Raw genomic sequence first — 25,579 nt, forward strand, 5'->3', positions numbered from 1 at the left:
TAGCTTTTTTAAACAGTATGGGAATGCTCTCATAGGTTATATTGTTAATTGCTGTAGAGTATTAACTTTTTATTACTTCAGATGGGTGTCACCAGGACAGAAGGTGAGGGGATATCTCAGGGATAAATATCCGCAAAAGTACTTTTTGAAGAGTAAAGAATGTCAGGTTGTTGTTGTTACCTGTGCTCTAACTAGGGAGATTTTCTTACAATTTCTATCCTAAGCTGGGTGTCATTGGAATTAAGAATAAAATGGGGACACAGACAACAATAGAAACCCAACTCTGTATCTGCAGACTAAATCACACTTAGGACCACCAGTCCTGTTCAGAAAACTTGGGTTCAAGAGGTTCTTCTGTTTTTTAAGTGGAAAAACTCCCTTATCCATATAGGAATTACATCAATGCTATTTTGCAGCACAGTATTACTTACATTTGTTTGTTAATATTACTTTTAGTTTGCTTGACTGTTGTAAAGAATAGACTGCATAAACAGTGTAATCAGGGGGTTGGCAACAGGTTGATTGTAATCTAACTAGATTGTGGCCATGTTATTGATATATCACAACCCCTTTGCACCAGTTGCCAGCTCCTGACCCTGCATACCATCCCTCACACCACAGCTGAGAATGGCAAAAATAGCCGAAGTAAGTCCAATGCATCTCTTTTGGATCTGATGTGTCAAATAAGGCAGTCAAGGGGAAACTTGGGAAATCTTCCTCACTAAATTGTCGGCAATTTTAGCTTAAGGGGGTACATTTTTGTAATAGAAGGGGGTATTTTTCCTTATGGGGAGGGAGGAATGTTTGTTATTGACCACTGCACTGTGCATTACATACTGTGACAAAAACGTCATAAGAATCTCAAACTGTGTGGGGAGACTAGCGGAGTTGTACTGAACACCATGCCACCCTTAGTTTTCGGTAAAATGCACATGTTGGTGACAAAAACAATTAGATTTAAATCTCATGTCTGTGATGGGCAACCAGACATGATATAAAACCCCCACTAGAATGCAACTCCGCTTAAGACACAAAGCAGAGGAAGTTAGATGGATTGCAGAGGTGTTATAAAATCTCTACTAGCAGGTCTTCAAAAGACTTCTAATTAGGCCTCAAAAAATAGGTTGTAAACTGACTGCAGGACAACTCAGGAATACATACACTATATTACCAAAAGTTTTGGGATGCCTGCCTTTACACGCACGTGAACTTTAATGGCATCCCAGTCTTAGTCCGTAGGGTTCAATATTGAGTTGGCCCACTCTTTGCCGCTATAACAGCTTCAACTCTTCTGGGAAGGCTGCCCACAAGGTTTAGGAGTGTGTCTATGGGAATGTTTGACCATTCTTCCAGAAGCGCATTTGTGAGGTCAGGTACTGATGTTGGACGAGAAGGCTTGGCTCGCAATCTCCGCTCTAATTCATCGCAAAGGTGTCAGCCAAAGAGGTCAGGATTCTGTGCAGGCCAGTCAAGTTCCTCCACCCCAAATTGCTCATCTATGTCTTTTATGGACCTTGCTTTGTGCAAGGGTGCGCAGTCGTGTTGGAACAGGTTACATAGTTACATAGTATTTGAGGTTGAATAAATTAGTCCATCAAGTCCAACCTATAGGATCTCATTCCCAAACTGTTCCCACAAAGTTGGGAGCATGAAATTGTCCAAAATGTCTTGGTATGCTGATGCCTTAAGAGTTCCCTTCCCTGGAACTAAGAGGCCAAGCCCAACCCCTGAAAAACAACCCCACACCATAACCCCCCTCCACCAAACTTTACACTTGGCACAATGCAATCAGGCAACTACCGTTCTCCTATCAAGCACCAAACCCAGACACGTCCATTGGATTGCCAGACAGAAGCGTGATTCGTCACTCCAGATAACACGTCTCAACTTCTCTAGAGTCCAGTGGCTTCGTGCTTTACACAGCTGCATCTGACGCTTTGCATTGCACTTGGTGATGTAACCCATTCCATGAAGCTCTCTACACACAGTTGTGCCAATCTGAAGGCCACACGAAGTTTGGAGGTCTGCAGCCATTGACCCTGTAGACAATTGGCGACTTCTGCTCACTGTGCGCCTCAACATGCGCTGACCCCGCTCTGTCATTTTACGCGGCCTACCACTTAGTGGCTGAGTTGCTGCTGTTCCCAGTTGCTTCCACTTTTTTATAATACCACTAACAGTTGAACCTTGAATATTTAGTAGCAAGGAAATTTCACAGAACACCTGAATCCAATGATTTGGAAGGGTGTCCCAATACTTTTGGCAATATAGTGTATTTTTGAGTCTGTTTTGCCCTACAATTGAGATACCAGAGCCAAATTCTATGCATAATTGCTAACTTTCTGCTCTAATGGTGATACTTTCATAAAAAATGGTCACAATAATGTATGAGAAGATACCAGTTATGTAGACACCAAACATGTCCAAGGTCTAGAAGGCTGATGGGACAGATTCAACCTTCTAAGAGAGGCATACATAATATCTATATCATAATACCATAATATGTTGGTTGTCTGATTGTAAAATCTTGTCAGATAGAAATATAGATGTATTTAGGATAATTGGCATTAAGAGTGTGTCCTTTTGGAGCATAATAAAACACCTGTAAACCTCTCAGGCCTTTTGATTGGTTGTGTAAATTCTGTAAACACCCTCTTTAGGAATCAAGCTGCATTTGCAGCTCTGAGCTCTTGTTTACCATCAAAACTATGAAGGAATGCTAAGAATCGTTTGAGAGACAGTGATTCTGATATATCAAAATGGACTTACTCTGCAAGCGAATTGGACTCTGCATGGAACTAAAGACCAGGTGAACCTTGCACTTTTATTTTCATTTTTTTTTTACTGTTGGGATTACTGTGTAGTTAACCTGCCACAGTGATGATCACTCTCTGCTGGTGCTTAGATTGTTGTCCCAGAGCAGACAAATCTTTGCAATGGGTAGAATCTGAGAGTGTAATTTTCAAGCATACTACTGCCCCCGGAACTCTGCACTACATACTACTGACCAATGAACTTTGTGTTACTTTCTCCTGACCCCTGCCCTGTGCGTTACTTTCTACTGACCTCTGAACCTCTCCAGGGTTGCCTACCCCTGATATAATGAAATGGAAAAAAGCCTTTGTTACTTATTACCTCTTTTTAGAGGTCTTTGTCCTTCACTTATCTGCCAGGACATATCTGCCATCACAATAGGTTTTTGCAATGCAAGGGCATGTTCTTTATAAAACACTCTCCACTTCACACAAACATGAATATTCTCCAGTAGCGGCCACATTCTATTCTATAGTTCAGCATTCATGGTACTTGTATGGAAACAGAATGACACATAATAAAAAATGCATTGTTTTTTGTACTAAACAGAATAGAAAATACTTTTGTACACAAAATACAGAAATTGCTAGCTATCATTTGTTTACAGGCAATGAAAATATTGGAGATTTGACTCTGATATCAAGGATTAAATATGTATGTGTGGGTTTTTTCTTTAATGACGTTCTAAAGTAGTTAGAAAACAGAATTTATAATAATATATTTATACCAATATAGTGATTGGTGCAACATGTACCAGAATAGTGGATAGGGACTACAGCATATTGAGAGTGACCACATGTGATGGCTCATAGGAGGAGAGGGGGTGGTCATGGGGATAGGGTCTGTTTACAACATTATATGTGACTTTTAATTGAACAGGGCTTCTTTATCTATTTCCTAATTGTTATATTAATGTTAAATGTTGGAATAAACCTTTTTTTTTCCTCAAGTGGCATACCTGAAAGCCATTCATGGGCTTTACATCTTAATATTTACTACACAGTTTAATTATGGGATCCTTAGTCCACTTTTCTATGGCCTTCCTTACAAATAGAAAGTAACGAGGCTGCACAATTGTCAACATCTTCTATAAAATAAATGTATGGTGCATACAGCTTTATAGATATTTTATTTTATGTCTTGATGTATTGCATACAAATTAAATGTGAAACGGGGTTTCAGGGGAAAGCTGTGACTCCATTGGGCCTCTGTGTACTAACCAAGGGACCTTAGGATCCTGGGAAAATTTCCCATTAAACCTGGATGAGAAAGATGATGTAAAGACGCTATGCCCTTGACTGTTTATTAACACATACCGCCTAACTTTGATGCGAAGGAGGGACACATTTTAGCAAAATGTATTTATGCTACACAACCCTGCCATGCCCCCCGTTACATGGAAAATGAAGCGTTAATATTTAAAATATGAGTGATTAAGCCCACAAATACTTTTTTATTACTACTTTTCCTTTATACCTGCAACAAAAACGACTAAATAACCTGCAAAAAATTAAGCTGAATAACAGTCCTGAGACCAAAAAGAGATAACTGAGGAAGAAAGAGGGACACGCGGATTTGTTTCCAAAAAGAGACAGTCCCTCTAAATTACAGATAGTTGGGAGCTAGGTTAGCATAAGATGTATGTACACTTATATTGGGAAGACATCTCTGCTGTTAAAACACACACAAAATTGATTTATTGCAGTGGCTGACTGTTTAGAAATGGTAAACATTGTCAATAATCAGTTTATTGGCTGCCCTCATATAAGTCAGGTGACTACAGTAGAAATGATGTTGTATCTTTAATTCTTAGAAAGCTCTTGGATCTTGTACAGTATGTGCGGTCTATTATAAATGAGTTGCAGTGATACAGAATATGATTTTGTGCAAGTGGTATAAATAAAGACGAGTGGCAGCCTTAGGGTAGATATGGCGACATTTACTTTGATCTTCTGGGAAAGCTCGCAGCCGCCTGTCTGCAGCTGCAGCACTCATACCATCAGTAGAAAATGATACAGTAGAAGCAGGAAGCTATGCATTGGCAAGTGCACCAGGGAAATTCATCTTTCTGCATATGTGCATTGTTACATTGCAGCTTTCTGTGGCAGCAGTTAGCTGTATGACTACTAGGACACATGTAAACCCACTGTATTAACCCCTTCATGACTGAGGCCCTTTTTTCATTTTTTGCACCCATGTTATATTCCACATTTTAGGCCTGAAAATGACGTAAAACCCCCCAACATTATATATTTTCTGAATGCCAAGACCCTATAGAATAAAATGGTGGTAGTTGAAAATTTTTATGTTGCGCAATATTAGCGCAACTCCTTATTAAACCCCAAAATTTAGTGACAAATTTAATTAAATGCCCCAAAACACAACAAATTACCCATTTTTTAAATGAAATATAAAAGATGAGGTTACAACGAGTAAAACGATACCCAACATGCCCAGTTTACAGATTGCGTGCGACCGTGAAACGGCGAAAAACTGCAGTACCCCAAAAAGTCAATAAAAGACACTTTAAAAGCCCCCACAGGTCATCAATTTAGAGATACCCCAAAATACTGGCCCTAGAATTATTGCTCTCACTCCGGCGTGCGCGGCGATACCCAACATGTGTAGCGCGTTCGTCGTTTTCATGCGTAGGCGCACCCGACGCGTGTTTACGTGGCGACGCGCGTGCTCGCGGGGGCGGGGTACTTTTAAATATTTTTTTATTATTATTAGATTTATTTTATTTCATTTTAATTTTAAAAACTTTTTTTTTTTTTTTTTTTACTTTACTTTGACTGCTATCACATGGGGGGGCTTGCAAGCCCCCCCATGTAATAGCAGATGGTGGTGACAGGTCCTCTTTAAGGTGATGCTGGGGGTCCAAAAGACCCTCAGTGTCACCTTTACACTGGAAATAAGCTATTGAAGTGCAGATCGCACTTCAATAGCTTATAGCTGGGCTGCAGGAGCCCAGAACTGACAGCCCAGGGACCGGAAGTGATGCAATCTGCATCGCTCCCGGTCCCATAGAACGGGGAGGGGATCGATGAACGGAAGTTCGTCGACCTCCTCCCCAGCTCCCCGCGGACACAAAGATCGCCGGTCCCGGGCCCGTAGGAGGGGCAACGGAGCCCGGGAAGCACGGCGGGGGTGTCCGGCGGGGGGGGGCGGCCCCTTCTTCGGGACGCAGAAGCTATCTGGCGACAGGTAAGTCGCCAGGATCGCTTCTGTTGTAAAGCCGACAGTCGGCTCTACAAGTTTAAACAGACTCCCGGCGGCAAAAGTCGCCGGGAGTCTGTTTAAACAGCCCCGATGCTGGCGAGGTACACTGTACGTCGTCAGTCACGAAGGGGTTAATATGGCATTCTGTGCATTGTTGGTTCACTATACATAAAAATAAGTGGTTTCTAGAAAAGCAGTGTTGTCCACTGGGTCAGGAATCTTAAAGTAGCCCATGTGATTGCAGTTAGATGTTTGCCATGTATTGGGTCAAATGATAAATGCATTTTATCTCTGTTGTTAAAATTAGAAAATAAACTTTTTACTCATAGTGAGTCTAACATTAAAGACTTGTATATTTTGACAGTGGCAATACTGTGGACACAACATTCACAAGCATTTAATGTCTATATTTCCTTGAACCAAGCATACATTAAAGTGTAAACTTTTCAAGAGCTAGCAGACAGCAATTCCGTAGAATGCTTTATTGAAGATCCATATTGGTCACAAAGATAAAATCACTTGTGTTTCAGCCTAGTCCTACAAAGTTTCTAATCGCTACAAGCTATAATATCCTGCTTCCCTTCAGTGGGTGGGGCAATTATCAGTGCCATAAACAGAAAATATCAAAACATTAAAACACAATAGAACAATTTGAAAAAGAAAGTATACACAACTCAGAGATAAAAACCAACAGGACAAGGTTTTAAAATTTTACACTAATTTAAACTGAAAACTCACGTCCCACCTGTGGTATAACCCCACGGGGAACCCTGACCTGGAGTTTCAAAATCCACATCGCCTCTCACCAAAAGCTTTCTGCGCAAATTGCCCCTATTAGAGAAGGTGAAACATTTTCAATACCATGAAGTGAAAACAAGGACATATCACCCTCATGTTAATTAAGGAAATTCCAACATACATTTAGAGGGGTGACGAGCAGAAGGATTTTGGCCACCACAATAATGTTCAGGGATTCTTGTTCAGAGGTGTCTGGTGATAACTTTCCACTTATTGGATATTAGATTTTGAGCACATAATCACATAAACCACTTTTATTGTGCCAAAATGTATTAGCTGAGAGAGCAGGAATGTTTCTTTTGCCAGACACAACTGAACTTACCACTTTAATTTCTATACGCACATCACAGTATCTGCAGGTCCTCGCACCACATTTAACCCCTTCATGACTGAGCTAGTTTTTAGTTTCTGTTCCTAAATGACTGACACACTTTTTACATTTTTGCTGCGTGATTCTTCCACAGCAGCAAGTTTTGATTATTATTATTTTTAGAATTTTTTTAATAATAATTATAGTATACAAATATATTTACATATAAAAGTTTTATTTTCCTAATTTTTTGTACACTTTTTTTTTTTTTTTTACACTTTGTAAAAAAAAAAAATTTTTTTTTTGTCAGTTTATATCAAGCAATCACTATGACTGCTTAATAAATTAACTTTTTAAATTGTTTAGTTATTATCAGGCTGCTCCAAGCTTAGGAACAGCTAATAATAACTTTAGAGACTGATCCTGACAGCATGTCAGAATCAGATCTCACTAAAGGTGTTTGATCGTTCCTAGACGATCAAAACTGATACATTTCACTCGAGATACATTTTGTATCTAGTGGTTGAAATGTATCATTTAACATCGGGCCAGGCTCTCCAGCTGTCAAAACGAATAGCAGAGAGGTGAGTCACTGCTACCTCTCTATCATCTTCAGCTGTCAGATACGGGATCGCTATTTAGCGAACCCGTATCTGAATGTAAAGGCTTCATTCTTTCATTAATGAAAGAAAGAGGCTTTTAAAAAAGCTTAACTTTTTCATTAATGAATGTCTCAATAGTGAGGCATTAATTAATGACTGGAACTGCTGAGAATCAGCAGTTACCAGCATTACAGAGGCTAACATAACTCGGCACGTACAGTGTACGTGGCCAGTCATATAGCCACTTTGTGACGGGACGTACACTGTACGTCTCCCGTCACGAAGGGGTTAAAGGAACCCTATCTGGGAAGTCAAGTTATTCAATTCTTCCTAGATGAGACCACATGAATCCCAGAGTTGGTGTCCTTCTAATGGACATTGCATAACCATCCTTTAATACCTCATACAGCTGTTTTATTAGGATATAAAATTGGAATATTCCTCTTTACAATCCTGTATTATTTTACATTCTCTAGAAAAGGCAATTACAAAAGTCGATATATTAGTAGACAATATCTGATTGGCCAGGAGTTTCTCTCTATTTCCATTAAATGCTTGTGGTCTCCCTTTTAGTAATTGACTACTACTAGACACATTACGTCTCTGAAGTGGAGGTCACTAATCTAGGCTCTCATCTAATAACTAGTCAGTAGAACAGTCGTGTCTTGCCCTAAAATATATGTACCCGTGAGTATAGCCCTAATCGTATGTATTGGGTGTCGACTTGTAGCTTTTCTGGTAGAATTACTCACTAAAGGTTTATGGTTGTTTGCACTATCATGTAAAGGTAAAATCCAGGAAATTGATAGTATCAACTTCTCAGTAAAAAATAGATTTGCATCATAATCATTGATGTATCCATGAACTCCGCTAACCTCCCAGAGGGTCACTTGCAAGCCAGAGGCAGGTCATGAAGCACACAGCCGTACCGAAAGATGTAGTTTACAAATCGGTTCCCACTCACAAAGATGCAGGGCTTCCCCCACCATCCCATACATAGGTTGGTAAGTGAGGCTGAAATACCGCCCCTATTGAGACTCTGCACCTTTTTTTAAGTAGTATACCCCATATAAAGAATAGTTATGTGTTAGGAGGAACAGCAGAAAAAAAACCTAACTTCTCAGAATATGTGCTGTAAGTCTATGATGGTATTGTATTGCCATAAGTGCCAAGTGATGGGGTATCAAGGTATAGAGAGCCCTTACATCAGGGGTCTCAAACCACCGGCCCTCCAGCTGTGGTAGAACTACAAATCCCATGATGCATCTCTCTTCGGGAGTCATTTGTGTGAGAATCTTGCAATGCCTTGCGTTTTCCTGTAGCAGGAATCACTAATCTGACGTTTACATGCAGCAACTGTCACCCATTCAAATTAATGATCGGGTGACAATCGCTGCATATACACGCCTGCACACCGTATGTGTTGGTATGTTATATGATTACATGCAGTTACAAAAACAATCACTATCTCTGGATAAACAATGATGTAACCACTGATGGTGACAGATTCCTAACTGCAATCCTTTCACATATGATTACATGCGGTGTGCAGGCATTTACATGCAGCAGCTGTCACCCGATCATTAATTTGAATGGGTGGCAGTTGCCGCTTGTAACATATGCAGACATTAACACTGGTACCGTATATAGTAGCGGCCCCCACGCGATTAAGGTTTAAGGTGTACAACTATCCACAATCCCACTCTTTCAAGAAGAGACATTTCAGCATTTCCTTAATAGACATGGTGGCTACATGTCCTAGTTTTCATTTCATGGTATAGAAAAAGTTTCACTTTTGCCAAGTTGGGGGCAGTTTGTGCAGAAAGCTTTTGGAGTGGATTTTCAAACTTCAGTCCAGGATTCCACAGAGGTTAAGCCATGGATGAAATATGAGATTTCTTTTGAAATTAATGTTAAATAATGACTTTGAAACCTCATCCTTATCCTATTGATTTTTAACTCTGGGTTTTTATAGATTTCCTTTTCATTTTGTTGTATTGCACTTTAATGTTGTCTACATTTGTTCGGTATGACAGTAATGATTGCCCCACCCATTGTAGGGAAGGTGGGTATTTTAACTTGTTTGTAGCAATTTGTAACTAGCTATGACTAAGCCCACTTGGGCTGAAACATATAAATGACTGTTGTTATCTAGTGAGCAATATGGATCTTCAATAAAGCAGCATATGGCAGAATAGCTGCGTGCAGTTTATCTATATTGACCCCATGAAAAGGGCTTTGGCTGTGCTCCCCAAATGACTGTTATTATCAAGTGAGCAATATGGATCTTCAATAAAGCAGCATATGGCAGAATAGCTGCGTGCAGTTTATCTATATTGACCCCATGAAAAGGGCTTTGGCTGTGCTCCCCATTGGTTAAAGCTGAACTCTAGTGTAAAAAAATGTTTTAGGGGCTACAGCATCACCCACACAAGTTACCTCTAATAAAGAATCTCCTATGTCCTGTAAAAAACATCCCTTCAGTGACGCTGGACACTCCACAGCTGTGACCCTACATAGCTGCAGGAATGAGAGATCTGCATGCCAATCACATTGTCCTCCCTCCCCTTCCTGTCCCCTTGCCCTTTCATAAAACGCCTTCTAATATTTACCAAGAATGCAAGGTGTTCTATAAATGGGAAGGGGAGATCCTGCCATTGATCTGCTCCCATCCCATTACCAGAACACAGAGCATTCTAGAAAAATAATACAAGGACATTTTTGAATGGTTATATATGTATGCACACATACATTTTGCTATTCATCTGGTAACATTTGTTTATGTCCCAATATTGGTACACCCACAGATTGAAACAAGACTACACATTTAAAGGAACCTTGATCATGGCATTTTACTTTTAGGTATATTTTAAAGCAGAATTTAAATAAGTTTCCATTTGTTAAGTAGCAGAACCATGTATGGTGGAATTAGTTTGCTTTATAGTGTTTTATTCCCTCCTCAATGCACCATATGGGTTTTTATTTAAAAAACGTTCAACAATGTCCTTTAACCTATATCAGCCAATAGGGTGTTTGCATTTAGTAGACTGACGGCACTAAATTGACCAGCTGTTGCCTGGTTGATAATTGTTAATTGTAGGGATGCACCGATACAATTGCTTCCAGACCGAGTAACAATACTTTTCCTCGCCAATACCAATACCTTTTGTGTGTGTAAGGTAGCAGTTTTTCTAAAACAATACAGACTAATGATTTTAGGACAGTGGTGAAGTGTCAGGGCCTGGTCCCAGCTGCAAATGCTGCGCCCCTGCTAGTTCTGCTACTGACTCCAAGCTGTAGAGGGACAGCAAGTGGCAGCAATACAATATACAGCAATGTAGGATACCACCAGCTATAGAGGACTACAAATCCCAGCAATACATAATACAGCAATACATAATACAGCAATGCAGAATAATACCATCAGCTATAGAGGACTACAAATCGTGATACATTGATACAGCCAGTGCCATATAGAGGACTACAAATCCAAGCAATGCATTATACATTAGTGCAGAATATCATAAAGCTACATACTCTGCTGCTCCGGGGTGCTGGCCTGATATCTCCAGTGGACGATCTCAGGGGGGGCTGTGCGGGCTCTAGCCAGGGCTGTGCGGGCTGCAGAGTGCGTTGCAGTACATTGCTCTGCTTTGTGGTGTGTTGTGGTGGGGCAGCTTATTGATTTGATTTGATTCTGCTGCCTACCACAGCTAAACAGCATGGGTTAGTATTAGGGATAAATGAAGCATTAGTGTTAAAGGGTGGGTTGGTATCATGGATAAAGAAAGCATTAGGGTTACAGGGTGGGTTAGTATCGGGGATAAAGAAAGCATTAGGGTTACAGGGTGGGTTAGTATCGGGGATAAAGAAAGCATTAGGGTTACCAGGTTGGTTAGTATCTGGGATAAATAGGAAAGGTTAATGTTAGGGTTACAGCTGAGGGTAAGTATGAAGCTTACTGTTATACATAGTAACATGAGTTATTGTGCAGGCGGTCTAAGGGTGGAACATTCCTCTCTGCACCAAAAAATACCAACACTGATTTCCCAGCACTGAAAACTAACTTAATGTATTATTATAATTATTTAAAAAAACTGATTTATATTTATAAGCGTGGGAACTCCCGGCAGTGGTTTGTTTTTGAAAATTTCAATCGGCGATGTCGGCAATTAATAAAGGGGCATTTTCATGAGTACGAGTATCGGTAGCGGTGCATCCCTAGTTAATTGTACATTTGTTTGCCATATCATTATGAATGTACTATTATATTTACAGATTTGTAATGATGCTGTGCTGGCTGTGGGTACACATCTCCACTAGGTCGGTATGATCAAACTACCTTTTAAATATGAAATGCCCTTGTCTATTCGATAAATATATTTAAAAAAAGAATGTAGCCATTGCCAACCAGTATAAGGATGCCAAATAATATACTGTAACATTATTTTGCTATTTATCATTATATTACATATACCTACATGTAATTCTTGTTCTTTTGTTTACAGTTTTCTGTATTCTTGGGAATTATTTTCTTCCTGGAGCTCACGGCGGGTGTCTTGGCATTTGTTTTTAAAGACTGGATTAAGGACCAGCTGTATTTCTTTATCAACAGCAACATTAAAGCTTACAGAGATGATATTGACCTGCAGAACCTCATTGACTTCACGCAGGAATATGTACGTATGACTTCAATCTAAGCAAAATCTAAGTGTAAAATGTTTACATTTCAAAAGATTTGTAATTCTGTCTAACCAGACATGTGATTTATGAAACTCTAGCCAGAGAACACAGCCATGCTCTGGAATTACCTTCACACTACAGTGTAGTTCAGCAATACAGTTTGGTACAGCACCCACCCCACCCTGTAATTGGATAGCACAGGCACAGTACAACAATGATGACCTCACTTTGCTTTCCCCTGTGTGAGAAGCAGTTTGGCTCATACTACCGCCCTGCCCTCTCTGTTTAAGTGCAGCTGCAGAGCTTTATGAAAGTCTGCTATTGATACAAATTCAAATACCTATGCTGGTTCTATGTAGAGATGCATTTCACTATTTTAATCAATGATTGCACAGTCAGCAATTACCATGCATGTCTATATTCCCTCCACCATTGCATCATAATGATTTACACTGAACAGAAAAGCTCCTATTCTTCATGGAAGAGCGTGGTTTATTTATTTATTTTGCTTTGGATCAGACCTGTTCAGCTATCATATGCTGAAGAAGTAACAATATAACGCACATAACTGTTCTGCCTCAACCACTGATTTATGTATTTGCACATACTTGCCTGAGACTCATCTGTACAGATAGTATGACAACCTACTGAGTATCCACAGACAGGGTCCAACTCGCAAAGCAGAATCCAATGCAGTTTATTTAGCTTTCACAATACAAAGGATGTGATTCCTTGTCATTCTTAAAGGTGGAAAAGACATTCCTATCTAAAGCCTTGCACAGGATACATAGACCCTCTTTCCTCAGTGAAGGTGAAGCCAGAAAGGAAGTAGAGAAGAGAGGCTGGGAGAATCTAGTAGAAGACTGTACCATATCCAAAAAACAGCAGGGGGTGAAATGGAAGCTTCCAATGTATACAGAGATTAAGCTGTAGCAATGCTAATCGACCACTAGTTGCCACGAATATGCTATAACATAATGATATGTCATTAAATATATATGCAGTGTAACAAATAATCAGAATGAAAGCGGCTGTGGCAGCACAATAGCTCTAATTTGAGTGTTTCCACATATATATGTTTTTTTTCATAGAAGGGTATTTTTATAATGCTTAAAACTTCTTTTGGAAAGAAGATTTATAGTGTTTTCAATTTTGTTTAACAAAAAGCTAATCTCTTCCAAATAATTATGTAAAGGAGAACTATGAGATGAGTGCTTTTCACTCACCTCATAGTTCTAGCCGACCTGTGACAATGAGACTGTCACAGGTCGGCTCAGTAGATCAGCAGGTGAGCGAACATATACCGGCGTTCGCTCACCTCTCGATCCTGTCACGACTCTCTGCCGTGACAGGGGAGGGGCTGGATTCCCCTCTCCGATCTGCCAGCGCTGACTCAAGAAGCCGCTATCCGGCCGTTTAATTACAACGGCCGGACAGCAGGTAGTTAATAGTCGTTATGCAAGGAGGTTAAATGGCTAATCTACTCCCTTCTAGTGGCTAATTCTGCCAGCTCCACGTTCAAATTACATTTATATACACATCAAAATTTGTTAAAACTGCAATAATGGCTCAAAAAATGTGCTCACTGAAAATACAAAAGTGGTTAGTAAAGCCATTGGCATGGTCAAAGGAAAAAGGATGAAAAGTTATCAGCATTTCATTGTAAAAAAAAAAAATCCCCTTTTCACTTCAACACAATTGGTATTGTATTCACCAGGAATAGCCTAAATCAGAACTCCAGTTTTAGCATCTTACATAGCTAATAACAGGTAGGAAACTTCTTGCCTGCTAAATGTACCATCATGTCCCCCCCCAGCTTCTGCACTGACAGGGGATATTATGACAGGGGAGGCTGATGGACATTATATGGGTGTTAAATACATAATGTCTATCGGTATACCCTGTCAAAATGTCTCCTCTCAGTGCAAAAGCTGGAGGGGCATTAGCAGGGGCTTAGTAGAGAACTTGCAGCGATGCCCCTGCTAATGCTTCTGCACTGACAGGGGACGTTAAGACAGGGGACACTGATGGACATTATGTACACCACCACCTGCCATAGTTTTCGTGCTCCCCTGCTCTTTTGGAGGACCCAGAACCGTGGCAGTTCATTCAGGATGGAGAGCAGGAGCAGGCCAGATTCTCTGATCTGCTGTACTGACAGCATTCCCTGTCTCAGTTGTCACAAGCTGGGCTGCACGGGAGATCAAGCACAATGCTGTGTTTGATTACCTGTGTCTAAATGCCGGGGAGGCATTAGGGGTCTAATAGACCCCAGATGTTTCAATAAAGAGAACCTGTTGCCTCAATACACTATCACATAGGAGCTTGTTAGCATAAAAGTTATGTGAAAAAAAGTCATATAAAATAATAAAATGTAAATTAAAACCAACCCCACCATCTGCATCAGAATAAACATGTGTGTGTAGGGCATTCATGTGTACATACGCACGACACATGTTGGGTATCACCACAAACATTTAGGTTAGAGAGCAATAATTCTAGGGCCATAATTCAAGATTAACTCTAAAATGATGACCAGTATAGGCTTTTAAAGTGTCACCTATGGACAATGTTGTGTAGCATAGTTTTTTGCCATTGCTCGGGTGCATGCAATTGTAACACTTGACATGATTGGTATCTATTTACCCGATGTAACTGCATCTTTTATATTTTACCAAAAATGTTACCATGTGTCACATTGTTTTGCCTGATAAAGGGACTGCATGTGGTTCCTGTCAGTCATTTTGGTGTCACCCCCTCTGATGGTGTCACCGGGTGTGGGCCGCCCCCCCCCCCCCTTGTGATGCCACTGCCCGCAATACTGCCCCTACCCCCTACTAAAGCTCCAAACCTCAGTGTGTTCTGTGTAGCGAAACACTGGCTATTGAAAATATGAAGCCATCAAAGCTAAAGCGCCATTTAGATAAAAAACACTTGGCCTATGCAGAAAAACCTGTTGAATATTTTCAAAGAATACTACAGGAGCTAAGGGCATCAAAAAGCGCCTAACCTCTTCTTGCTCAAAGCAAGAGCAGGCACTCCGAGCATCTTACCATGTAGCTCATCATATTACAAAATGCAAGAAAGCCCACACTATTGCAGAAGACCTTATCTTACCTGCCGACATTGACATGGTCAAAGAGGTCCCGGATCAATCTGCTGCAGATGAATTAAAGACAATTGCACTATCCGATGACCCGATATACAGGAGGATTCATGAAATGTCAGATGACTTAAAACTAGAGGTGACCTGGGATGCGCCGATGTATCGGCATGAAAATGGCACTTTCGGCATTTAGCCAAAAGTGCAATTTTCGGCCGATATATCACTGCATCCCTACTTAAAACAACGCACCACAGCTCGCATCAATGCTAACGCATACATACTATTCATTTCAATTGGATGAATCCACAGATATTGTAAACCATGCCATTTTACTGGTTTATGTGTGGGAAGGAGACATCCAGGAGCAAAGCTTCCCACCACTACTACTGCAGAGGACATTTTCAATACTATGGATTCATATTTTGGTTCAGTGTGCCCGACATGAGATATGTGTGTCAGATTCACAACCGCTGGTGCAGCCTGCATGACTGGAAAACGGGTGGTGAAGAGGATTCTTGAAAGGGTACCAAAAGGCGATTTGGAACCATTGTTTTTTGCACAGGGAGGCATTAGCAGCCAAGGATATGGAACCAGTGCCTCACGAAACTTTGAAAGATGTCAAAGTGGGTAACTAAATTAAACGGAGTGCCGAGAATGCCAAGTGTTTTGAGAAGCCGTGCAAAGACCTGGTTAGTGAACATGTAGCGGTGCTGTATCACGCTGAGTTACGCTGGCTTTCCAGGGGGAAAAATCCTCTGTTTCTATGAACTGAGAACTGAAATTGCAGCCTTTCTCTCTGTGTGCAACTCTCCTCTTGCCGATCTGTTTAACAGTGATAAGTGGCTTGCACAAGCTGCTTATCTCGCTGATGTGTTTGAATAGCTGAACACATTAAATGTGTCTATGCAAGGGAAGGAGCCTTTAAGGAGGTTGGGCTGCCTCCTGGTGAATCTGCACCCAATTTGATCTTTTGCTACATGTGCTCCAAGATGGAGACTCTCATAGGTTAGTGTTGGGACCGCACTACACGGAGGGGCCTTGACAAGGCAGTGCGGCTTTCACATATTCTGCTGAAGACATGTATCTAAAACTTCTGTTTTTAACGTTCGCGGTTAGACAGGTTTTTTTTTTTTTTGCATGCTGGCTGGTGAGTGTGCTGGGAAACGTTTTGCTGTTGTATGCAAGGGAAGGGGGACAATATTTTTGCACAAATTGAAAAATCGAAGCTTTCAAAAAGAAAATGGCATTGTGGACAAATCATGTTTCCAAAGAGAGATGTGATATGTTTCCCCATGCTTGTCATGAGCTTACACACCTGGACACCACAGGCAGAAATGAATTGAAGAAAACTCTAATAGCACATCTCATAAAACTGCAGGAATGTTTCAATGACTACTTCCCAGAGCAGCACAGGAATGATGGCTGGATACCTGATCCCTTGGGAATCTAATTGGAAAGCATCTTGTTGCCAAGCAATGAAGAGAGTCAGCTAGTAGAGCTCTGATGTGATCAGATGCTAAAAAAGAGATTTACTGAGGTAACCCTCTCTTAGTTCTGGTGTAGTGTTATCACTGAATATCCCTCCATCGCAAACCACGCTAACAAAATCATCCTAAAATTCAGCACAACCTATCTTTGTGAGAGTGGCTTCTCAGTTCTGGTTCAGCTGAAGATTAAAAATAGGAACAGTATGGACATTGAACATGACCTCAGAGTTGCTTTGTCTACCATCACCCTAGACTTTGAGACACTTAAGAGCAAAAAGCATCCCCAGTTTTACCATTAGTCTCATTTAATATGTTTCAATGGCCTGTTTTTTATGGGTTTTTCCTTCAACAGCACTTAAATTTTCACTGTTGTTTACAGTTTTAAATGTGCATATATACGGTGTTAAATACGGCACATGTTGTTTTGTGAAATACATTAAAATGTTTCAAAAATGAAATAATTTTTTGGGTAACGACTTAATGACCAAGCAAAAATGTGGGTCCCGAGGTTACACAGGTTGAGAACCACTGGCTTAGTGGATCACTGTCAAGAACAGCATATCAATTGCATCTTTCTGAGAACACCTTTCACAGCACTCTACTATGCATAGACCTTTGTGCCTTATTACTCACAATGACCTTCCAGTGGATTTGACTACTATAGCAAGATGATATTGCATGATTGAGGAAAACTAAAATGAACCAGTATACATTACTTAAGCCTTGTCTTTATGTACAAGTACATGGTGTGTAAAGGGGTCTCTGCGAAATTATCAGTTTGATGTTTGCACTGGGGTCCGCTTGGTCTAAATGTTGAATGTTTAAAACACACACAAAAAAATGTTGGTGTATCAAATTAGTTGAAAATGATATCTCCAAATACAGTGGCTATTTGGGATTGCAGGAAAAGCTGCCTGCAACAAAGGAAATAGATAAAGTAAACTATTTTATCGTACTAAATGGAAGAGCGAATTAACTCAGTTTTCATGTAGTTTCATGCAGTCATCAATCATTTTCAGCCTAATCAGCTTAAACTGGGAACATTATCTGTCAGGAAATTGAACTTCCATCTGCTAGTTAAGCTGTTCTCATACATTTTTTCCATACCCTTTAAATACCCGCTAATGATTGCTTATTGGGACTATGTACCACCGGTCTTAACGGTGCTTTTTGTTAAGATTAAGTTAAATAAAACTTTCATTTAAACGTATTTCCAAATAGACACTAAGGATTTAAATCGACTTTGTGTACACCAAATACCTTTGCAACTCCAGTTATTACCTTGTAGAAGTAGCAGTGACATTATCACTGTGCTGTACATAGCATAGCCTGTGCAGAGAGCAGAGTTGTGGAAGTGACCCAGCAGAAGCACCCACTACAGGCTGCCTGCAGAAAACTACAGGAGGGGATGCATACTAGACCGGTCACCCTGTGCAAGGCGAGACATCAGCAGTGTCTGGTCTTTGGTCTCTGTTGCACAGTATTTGCCGCCGTATAAGGCGACCGGGTGTACAAGACGACCCCCTACTTTTTGTGTTAAAATATAGGTTTTGGTCTTTTTTTTTAGTTTTTTAGTCGTATAAGACGAGTATAGCCCAAAATAATGTTAAAATGCACCCACTAACCTCCATGGCGGTATTCCTGAGTGTGGCTCGGGGTTAATTTTCAGTACCATAAGCGGTAACCGAGAAAAAAAACTCCCCTTTCAGTGGGGCTGCCTCTGCACTGCAAGGGTTAAATGCTTGTTTAGGTCTAGAGTACCCAGGTAAAGGACTTTTATTTACCTGATTCACACTCCTGCAGACTCCAAGATTAAAACCCATAGACTCTTCCCTCCTCCGCTGTAGCAATCAAAGGCCTGCTGACATCATCATGCAAAATGCAGAGCCCATGACCCTGCATTATACGTGAGGACACGAGGGACAGTCTACCAATCGGAGTGTAGGGGAGACCAGGAGAGTGCGGGGTAGGACAGCGGGTATCAGGTAAGTAAAACTGCTTTACCCAGGTACCAAAGCCCTGCCCAGTGGACTGCAGAGAACCTCACCCTATGTTATGGAGATGATGAGAGGGGAGGTGTTTAGAAGTCCAAATCAGGAGCGAGTAGCTTAGGGTGAGAATGCTGCTCTTCGATAGATAAACTATAGTCAGTGACTTTAGTCACCCTAGGGCAGGAACTGTATTAGTGAAAGGATCAAATAGTGAGAAAAAGAAAACAAGTGCAGCCACCACATCTAAGGGCTGGTAAGTGGCAATACATTACATTTTTGTGCCTGTGTTTAGTTTTTAAATGCATTCAAAGTCTGTGAAGTATCTATCTTTATTTCTCCATTGTATTTTGTGACATCAAGGCATGATTTATTATCCCCAAAAAATCCTCCATCCCCATGGTGGTTAACCCACCACCATGTTTGTGGGAGAGCCACAACTGAGAGCTGTGCTTTTATAACATACAAACAAATTAGTATGTCATTGATTATTTTTGGCATTCTGCAAGTGGTATCTAAACTGTACATGCATTACATTTAGGAAGAATCACTTTCAAATGCTATTGCTGCAATTAGAACTGCAGATAGAATGCGATCACATGTTACACTATAGTTAATGTGTAGTATACAGAGGTAAAGCTTCTGTGTTATAACCTTAGATTGTAAGCTCCTTGTGGGCAGGGACAGATGTGAATGTACAGTATGTACAGCGCTGCGTAAATTGTTGGCGCTATATAAATGCCTTTATTAAATTAAATTGCGCTTTCCCTCTGCTGTTCTACATATCTAATAATCTTGCATCTGTTTTCCACAGTGGCAGTGTTGTGGTGCATTTGGAGCGGACGACTGGAATCTAAATATTTACTTTAACTGCACGGATGCCAACGCTAGTCGTGAGCGATGTGGAGTACCGTTCTCCTGCTGCACTAAAGATCCCGCTGTAAGTTTGTGTCTTCTGCTCCATTTCCCTGCCACTTATCTGAATGCACATGATGTAAGATGTGTGCCTCTGAGCTGTTCGAGCTCCCATTTTAATGTGATTAAATGAACACAGCGCAGCTTCCTTAAAGGAGAACTATGAGGTGAGTGCTTTTCACTCACCTCATAGTTCTAGCCGACCTGTGACAATGGGACTTTCACAGGTCGGCTCAGTAGATCGGGAGGTGAACGAACACATACCGGCGTTCGCTCACTTCTTAATCCTGTCACGGCCCTCTGCCGTGACAGGGGAGGGGCTGGATTCCCCCCGCTCCGATCCGCCAGCGCTGACTGGTGGAACGGATGGGGGAGGGGGCGGGTACAGCTGGCTCTGCCTCTAGATAAGCAGAGCCAGCAGTCACTCACGCAGCTGGGCGGATCCAGACATAATTGTTGTTATCCGCTTCAGCTGCGGCGTCCCAGTATACCGCGAGCTATAGCTCGCGGTATACTGAGCTTTGGGTGACGGGAGGACGCTAGTTTGTGTCCTCCCGTTACCCTAAGGAGAACTATGGGGAAAAGCCCTAACCCCATAGTTCTCCTTTTAAGTCATAGGATCATGTCACTCCGCAGTTCATTCATGGCCCTCCTGTCTCATCACCTAGAAGTTATGTGGCAGAGAACATATGTTAGATGAATCCTGCATGACACTTCACTTATGTTGGTGCTGGATAATGCAAAGTGATGTCACTTGTTTATAGCGCACAAAATCTGATCTGTTTCTCCTCCTAGAGTCCTTAAGTCATGTAATATCGCAGCTTGGAAATTTGGCGGGTAACATTTTCTTGCAGAGGCTGATTTCCTGGCAGTATTGAAGCTACACTCTTTTTCTGGCATAGTGTAGTTTGCTCAGGAGGAGGATGGAATTACAATTTAGATGGAATTACATGATGTAAAAAAGTATTTGTAACTGCTCATGCTGATGACCATGGTTGTTTTTCACTTTCGAGTCCAGATGTTTTTCACTTGCACATTCATTGAAAAATACATTTCACACAGCTTTGTACAATCAAACGAGTAATTTTGACAGAGCATAACTGAAAAAGTTTGCTAAAAAAATGTGTGGCTTCATAGTGCCTTTGTAGTGTTACAAATTGCCATCCAACATCCACAGCACTGACCCTGTGTAAAGCACAGAGTAATCCTTGGAGCATTACTGTTTCTGTTTTGCCATGCTGATATCCACATGCTTGGGAAACATACAATTTCTCCATAATAAATATATACACGCATACATTTATGACCACCCGCCTATTATTGAGTAGGTCCCCCTTTTGCCACCAAAACAGCCCTGACACATCAAGGCACGGACTCCGCTAGATCTCTGAAAGTATACTGTGGTATCTGACATCAAGCCATCAGTAACAGATCATTTAAGTCTTGTAAGTAAGAAGGTGGGGCCTCCATAGAACAGATCTGTTTTTACATCACATCCCACAGATGCTTGAATGGATTTAGAACCTTAATCAAACTCATTGTTTTGTTCCCCAAGGCATTTCAGCACATTATTCTGCTGAAAGAGGCCACTGCCATTAGGGAATACCATTTCCATGATGGGGCATACTTGGTCAGCAACAATGTTTAGGTAAGTGGTATGTGTCAAAGTAACAGTCACATGAATGGCAGGACCCAAGGTTTACCAGCAAAACATTGCCCAAACCATCACACTGTCTCAACCAGCTTGCCTTCTTTCCATAGTGCATGCTGGTGTGATCTCTTCCCCAGGTAAGGGACACCCACTTACCCAGCCATCCACATGATGTAAAATAAAACATGATTTATCAGACCAGGACACCTTCTTCCATTGCTCTGTGGTCCAGTTCTGACGCTCACATGCCCATTGTAGTTGCGTTTTGTTGAACCTTGACCACCCATGACCCTGTCACAGTTCAACGGTTTTCTTTCCTTGGACCACTTTTGGTATTTTCTGACCACTGCAGTCCAGGAACATCCCACAAGAGCTGTAGTTTTGGAGTTGCGCTTACCCAGTCGAGTTGTCTAACTATCACAAATTGGCCCTTGTCAATGTCGCTCAAATCCTTTGTATGCCATTGTAACAAGATAATCAGTGTTATTCACTTCACCTCTCGGTGGTCATAATGTTATGGCTGATCGGTGTATATCCAAAGTAGGAATAGAGGCAGCAGCGAAGTTGAGCCAAAGCAAGATAATGACGGACTGAGCTCAGTCAGAACATTTACATAAAATGCAGATGCTTTGATTGATCTCCGCTGCCAGCTGTGATTGCCTCTATAACTACTTTGAATTGGTATAAATATTTCTTTATTAATTGATTCAATTGATTCTCTTATTTGACCAAAATTCATTTAATTGGTATAACCAGTTTAATCTATTTTTTACATTCAATTCATTTAATAAAACTTTTTTTAATTAATTTTTTAATTCTTTTAATCATTTTAATAAAAACACAATATAACTATATAATACAATACACTCACACCAAATTTCCTTGGTGTTTCAACCATTTCATGTTCCAAGTACCCATCCAGTTTGTATTGATGAACCAACCAACAAAGCTTCCCATGAAATAAACATATGCAGCTCCTCTTCTCCCGTAAGGCTATAAGGTGGTAGTCATATAACGCAACATAAATACCGTAGTGCGGCATCCTACCCCATACACAGTTCGTCCTGGTAGCCCCGCCCACCTGTCATTTCCTTAAAACCCGGCGGATCTCCGCCGAAAGTATTCTGGCCATTCCACATACATTATTGTCTATGGCCACATACAAACACACCCCCATCACTTATCAACAGCCCCTTACTGTCCACACTTCCACTATCCCCGCCTGAGCAATCAGTACACACCGACACATTGTTTGATGATTACAGGAGATTTCGTCTACGTGGCTCCGCCCACCTGAAATTTTTTCTAAATCCGGCGGATCCCCGCCGAAAGATTGCCTACCACCCCTCGCACATCATGTTCCATATTCATACGATTAACACCCCCACCTTTCCTTTACATCCCCTCCACTGTTCACACACTCAGAAAATACAGCTACATATACACATATAAAAAATTCCTGCCCGAGCTATCAGATGACAGCGGCACAGCTGCTAAGCGCAGCAGATTTCTCCTGTGTCACCCCGCCCACCGGCGTCTTTTTAAACCCAGCGAATCTCCCGCCAATGTTACTTACCTTTTCCCTTTGAGCTTGATAAAGAGGATCACCTCGAAACGCGTCGCTCCTCCACCACCGCCCCGTGCATGTTCTTTCCCAGTTTTCTGTCACTTTATTGCATCACATCTCATAAAAAACACCGCAAGCAAGACTAGAGGCAGCCTCTCACTAGTCCCTCGGCACACACAGCACTTAGTTTAAATTGGTCTTTCCTTCATTCATCCTTTCACCCCCGGGACACACCGTATATATCTCGCATTGCCAGAACCCCTCAGGGGCCCCCCTTACCAGGACTTTCGGCTCCTCAAGTAAGTTTCTAATTCTTTGTCTCAACATTTTGTTTTTTGATAATTTTTTGTCCTTTTTCACCCGTAACACACAGACACTGGTTGTGCCTACACCTTTACACTCTCAGGATTTGCACTCTCATTTGCCTCGTTTTTGTTCACAGGTTTCTCCCCCTGTTTTTAGAGCAGCAATCCCCATCGGCCGTTGTCACACACACCCCACACTCCCAAGAGAGCGCTGTGTCTTTTCCGTTTGATAAATATTTCTTTGTGGATGAGCACCCCGGTATTTAAATTTCACAGCCATTTATCCTGTGCTCTGCTGTCCCTCATGTGGCCAGCAGTTGTCTGCGCCTTGACTGGAGGGAGATCAGCACACATCTGGTGACATTAGGGATCATGTGATATAAATGAAGTTAAGTGTAAAAAAAATATAAATTACATATAATGGAAAAAATTAATAAATGCAAAGCTCTCCACATTCACGCATGTACAAATGCAAACACACACCAGGTACACCTATGTGTGCAAAAAAGACAATTGTACCATGAACATTGGAGTGAAAGCAATAATCCTAAAGCCATCATTCACTTTAAACTCTAATCTGATTAGCGGTAAAGGTTTTTAAAACGTTCCCTATGGACAATTTTGGGTACTGTAGTTTTTATGCCATTTAACGGGTGTTTACAATTTTAAGGCTTGACATGTTTGGTATCTTTTTACCCATGAAACCCCATCTTCCTAAAACCATCCATTTGGTGAACATTTGTGCAACATAAAAATTGCAATGAGCATTTTTTTTTTTTACTGTCCAGGACCTCTGCTTTGAGATAAATATAATTGTTTGGGGGTTTTAAAAAAATTCAGATTATAACGTGTGCAAAGATTTAAAAAATGCTACAATCTCAAAGTGGTTAATGGTTGGCTGCTTGGGCACCCAAGCATTCCAGTATGGGAAAGCAGAGAGTCATGTGTTCCCCCATACTGCAAAGTAGTAGCAATTTCTAGGTTGGCCTGGAAGTAGAGTAGGGCAGTGGGGGAGAATGAGGAAGGTATGTACTGGCTGCTTATGGTCCGTCTTGTAAAGCATACCTGTTTCTTTGTGTAGTATGTAGTTAACATGTAAGGCAGACAAAGAAATGTCAGCTTTCTCTTTCGTCTCGAAGACTTTCTTGGTTGCCATACACTACTTGTGTAGACAGTGTGCTAACTGGCAACAAAGAATACTGGACATTTGCAAAAGGGAAAAACTGTATTAAAAAATAAAATGAAGCCATGGCAAATATGATGCACAGTACTTTAGAAAACTGTTAGATTACTCAACATAGTAAAACGAGCAAGAGCGGACAATTTTATGTTTAGATTAGGTATGAGAGTTAAGTGTGTATGGTTTGCTAGGAAGTATGTGGTGTGGATGGATGTGGTTTTTATTAGATGTTCTCTGTTTTATATGTGTTTCCCTGTGCTCCTGTCGATGTCCTTGTCCGCCCTTGTAAGTCTCCCTTCCTTTCCCCTTGTGGTTCTTTTCCTGGGTCTGGGCCGCTTGATGTCTCGATCGCATATTATTCCATGTCCATGATGGCGTCCCTACGCTTGGTGACATACAATGTCAGGGGCCTTAATGCCCCCGCCAAAAGGCATCAAGTACTGGCTGAGTTACACAGAATGCGGGCTGACGTGGTCTTCTTGCAGGAGACTCATATCTCTCATGACTCTGCGTTACGTTTGCATTCTGGGTACTTTCCACACTGGTACCATTGCACGTCCCCTACCAAGCGGGGGCGTGGGGTCGCCATAGGATTTGGAAAGGATATTCCCTTCACGGTCACTGATAGAATGGTTGACCCGGAGGGCAGGTTCCTTTTTCTTCATGTCGAATTATATGGTGTTATATATACTGTGGCGAACGTTTACTGTCCGAATTCCTCACCAGCTTCTTACTTTAGAAAAATATTGGGTAAACTTCGGAGCTTTCGTTCCGGTCACCTGATGGTGTCGGGGGATTTTAACTTTTGCATGGACCCATCCATGGACACATCCACGGGCCATGCACGTAACCCTAAATCGCATCTTAATACTGTACGCAGAATGCTACATGGTCTCCACCTGGTTGATGTATGGAGAGTACTTCACCCGAGTGAGAGGGACTACTCCCACT

The 25,579-nt window shown here is 41.3% G+C and overlaps 1 protein-coding gene across 1 annotated transcript in view; it reads left to right on the plus strand.

Moving 5' to 3' along the window:
• The window catches only part of TSPAN5 (tetraspanin 5), a 139,539-nt gene that overhangs the window by 106,681 nt on the left and 7,279 nt on the right, over positions 1 to 25,579 (plus strand). The window contains exons 4-5 of the mRNA XM_018566294.1: positions 12,255 to 12,425; positions 19,825 to 19,950. Of these exons, the coding sequence (XP_018421796.1) occupies positions 12,255 to 12,425; positions 19,825 to 19,950 (297 nt within the window). The remainder of the gene's footprint in view (positions 1 to 12,254; positions 12,426 to 19,824; positions 19,951 to 25,579) is intronic.

Source organism: Nanorana parkeri, unplaced genomic scaffold (genome assembly GCF_000935625.1).
Source record: "Nanorana parkeri isolate BGI_ZX_2015 unplaced genomic scaffold, ASM93562v1 scaffold933, whole genome shotgun sequence".
Taxonomy (NCBI): Eukaryota; Metazoa; Chordata; class Amphibia; order Anura; family Dicroglossidae; genus Nanorana; species Nanorana parkeri.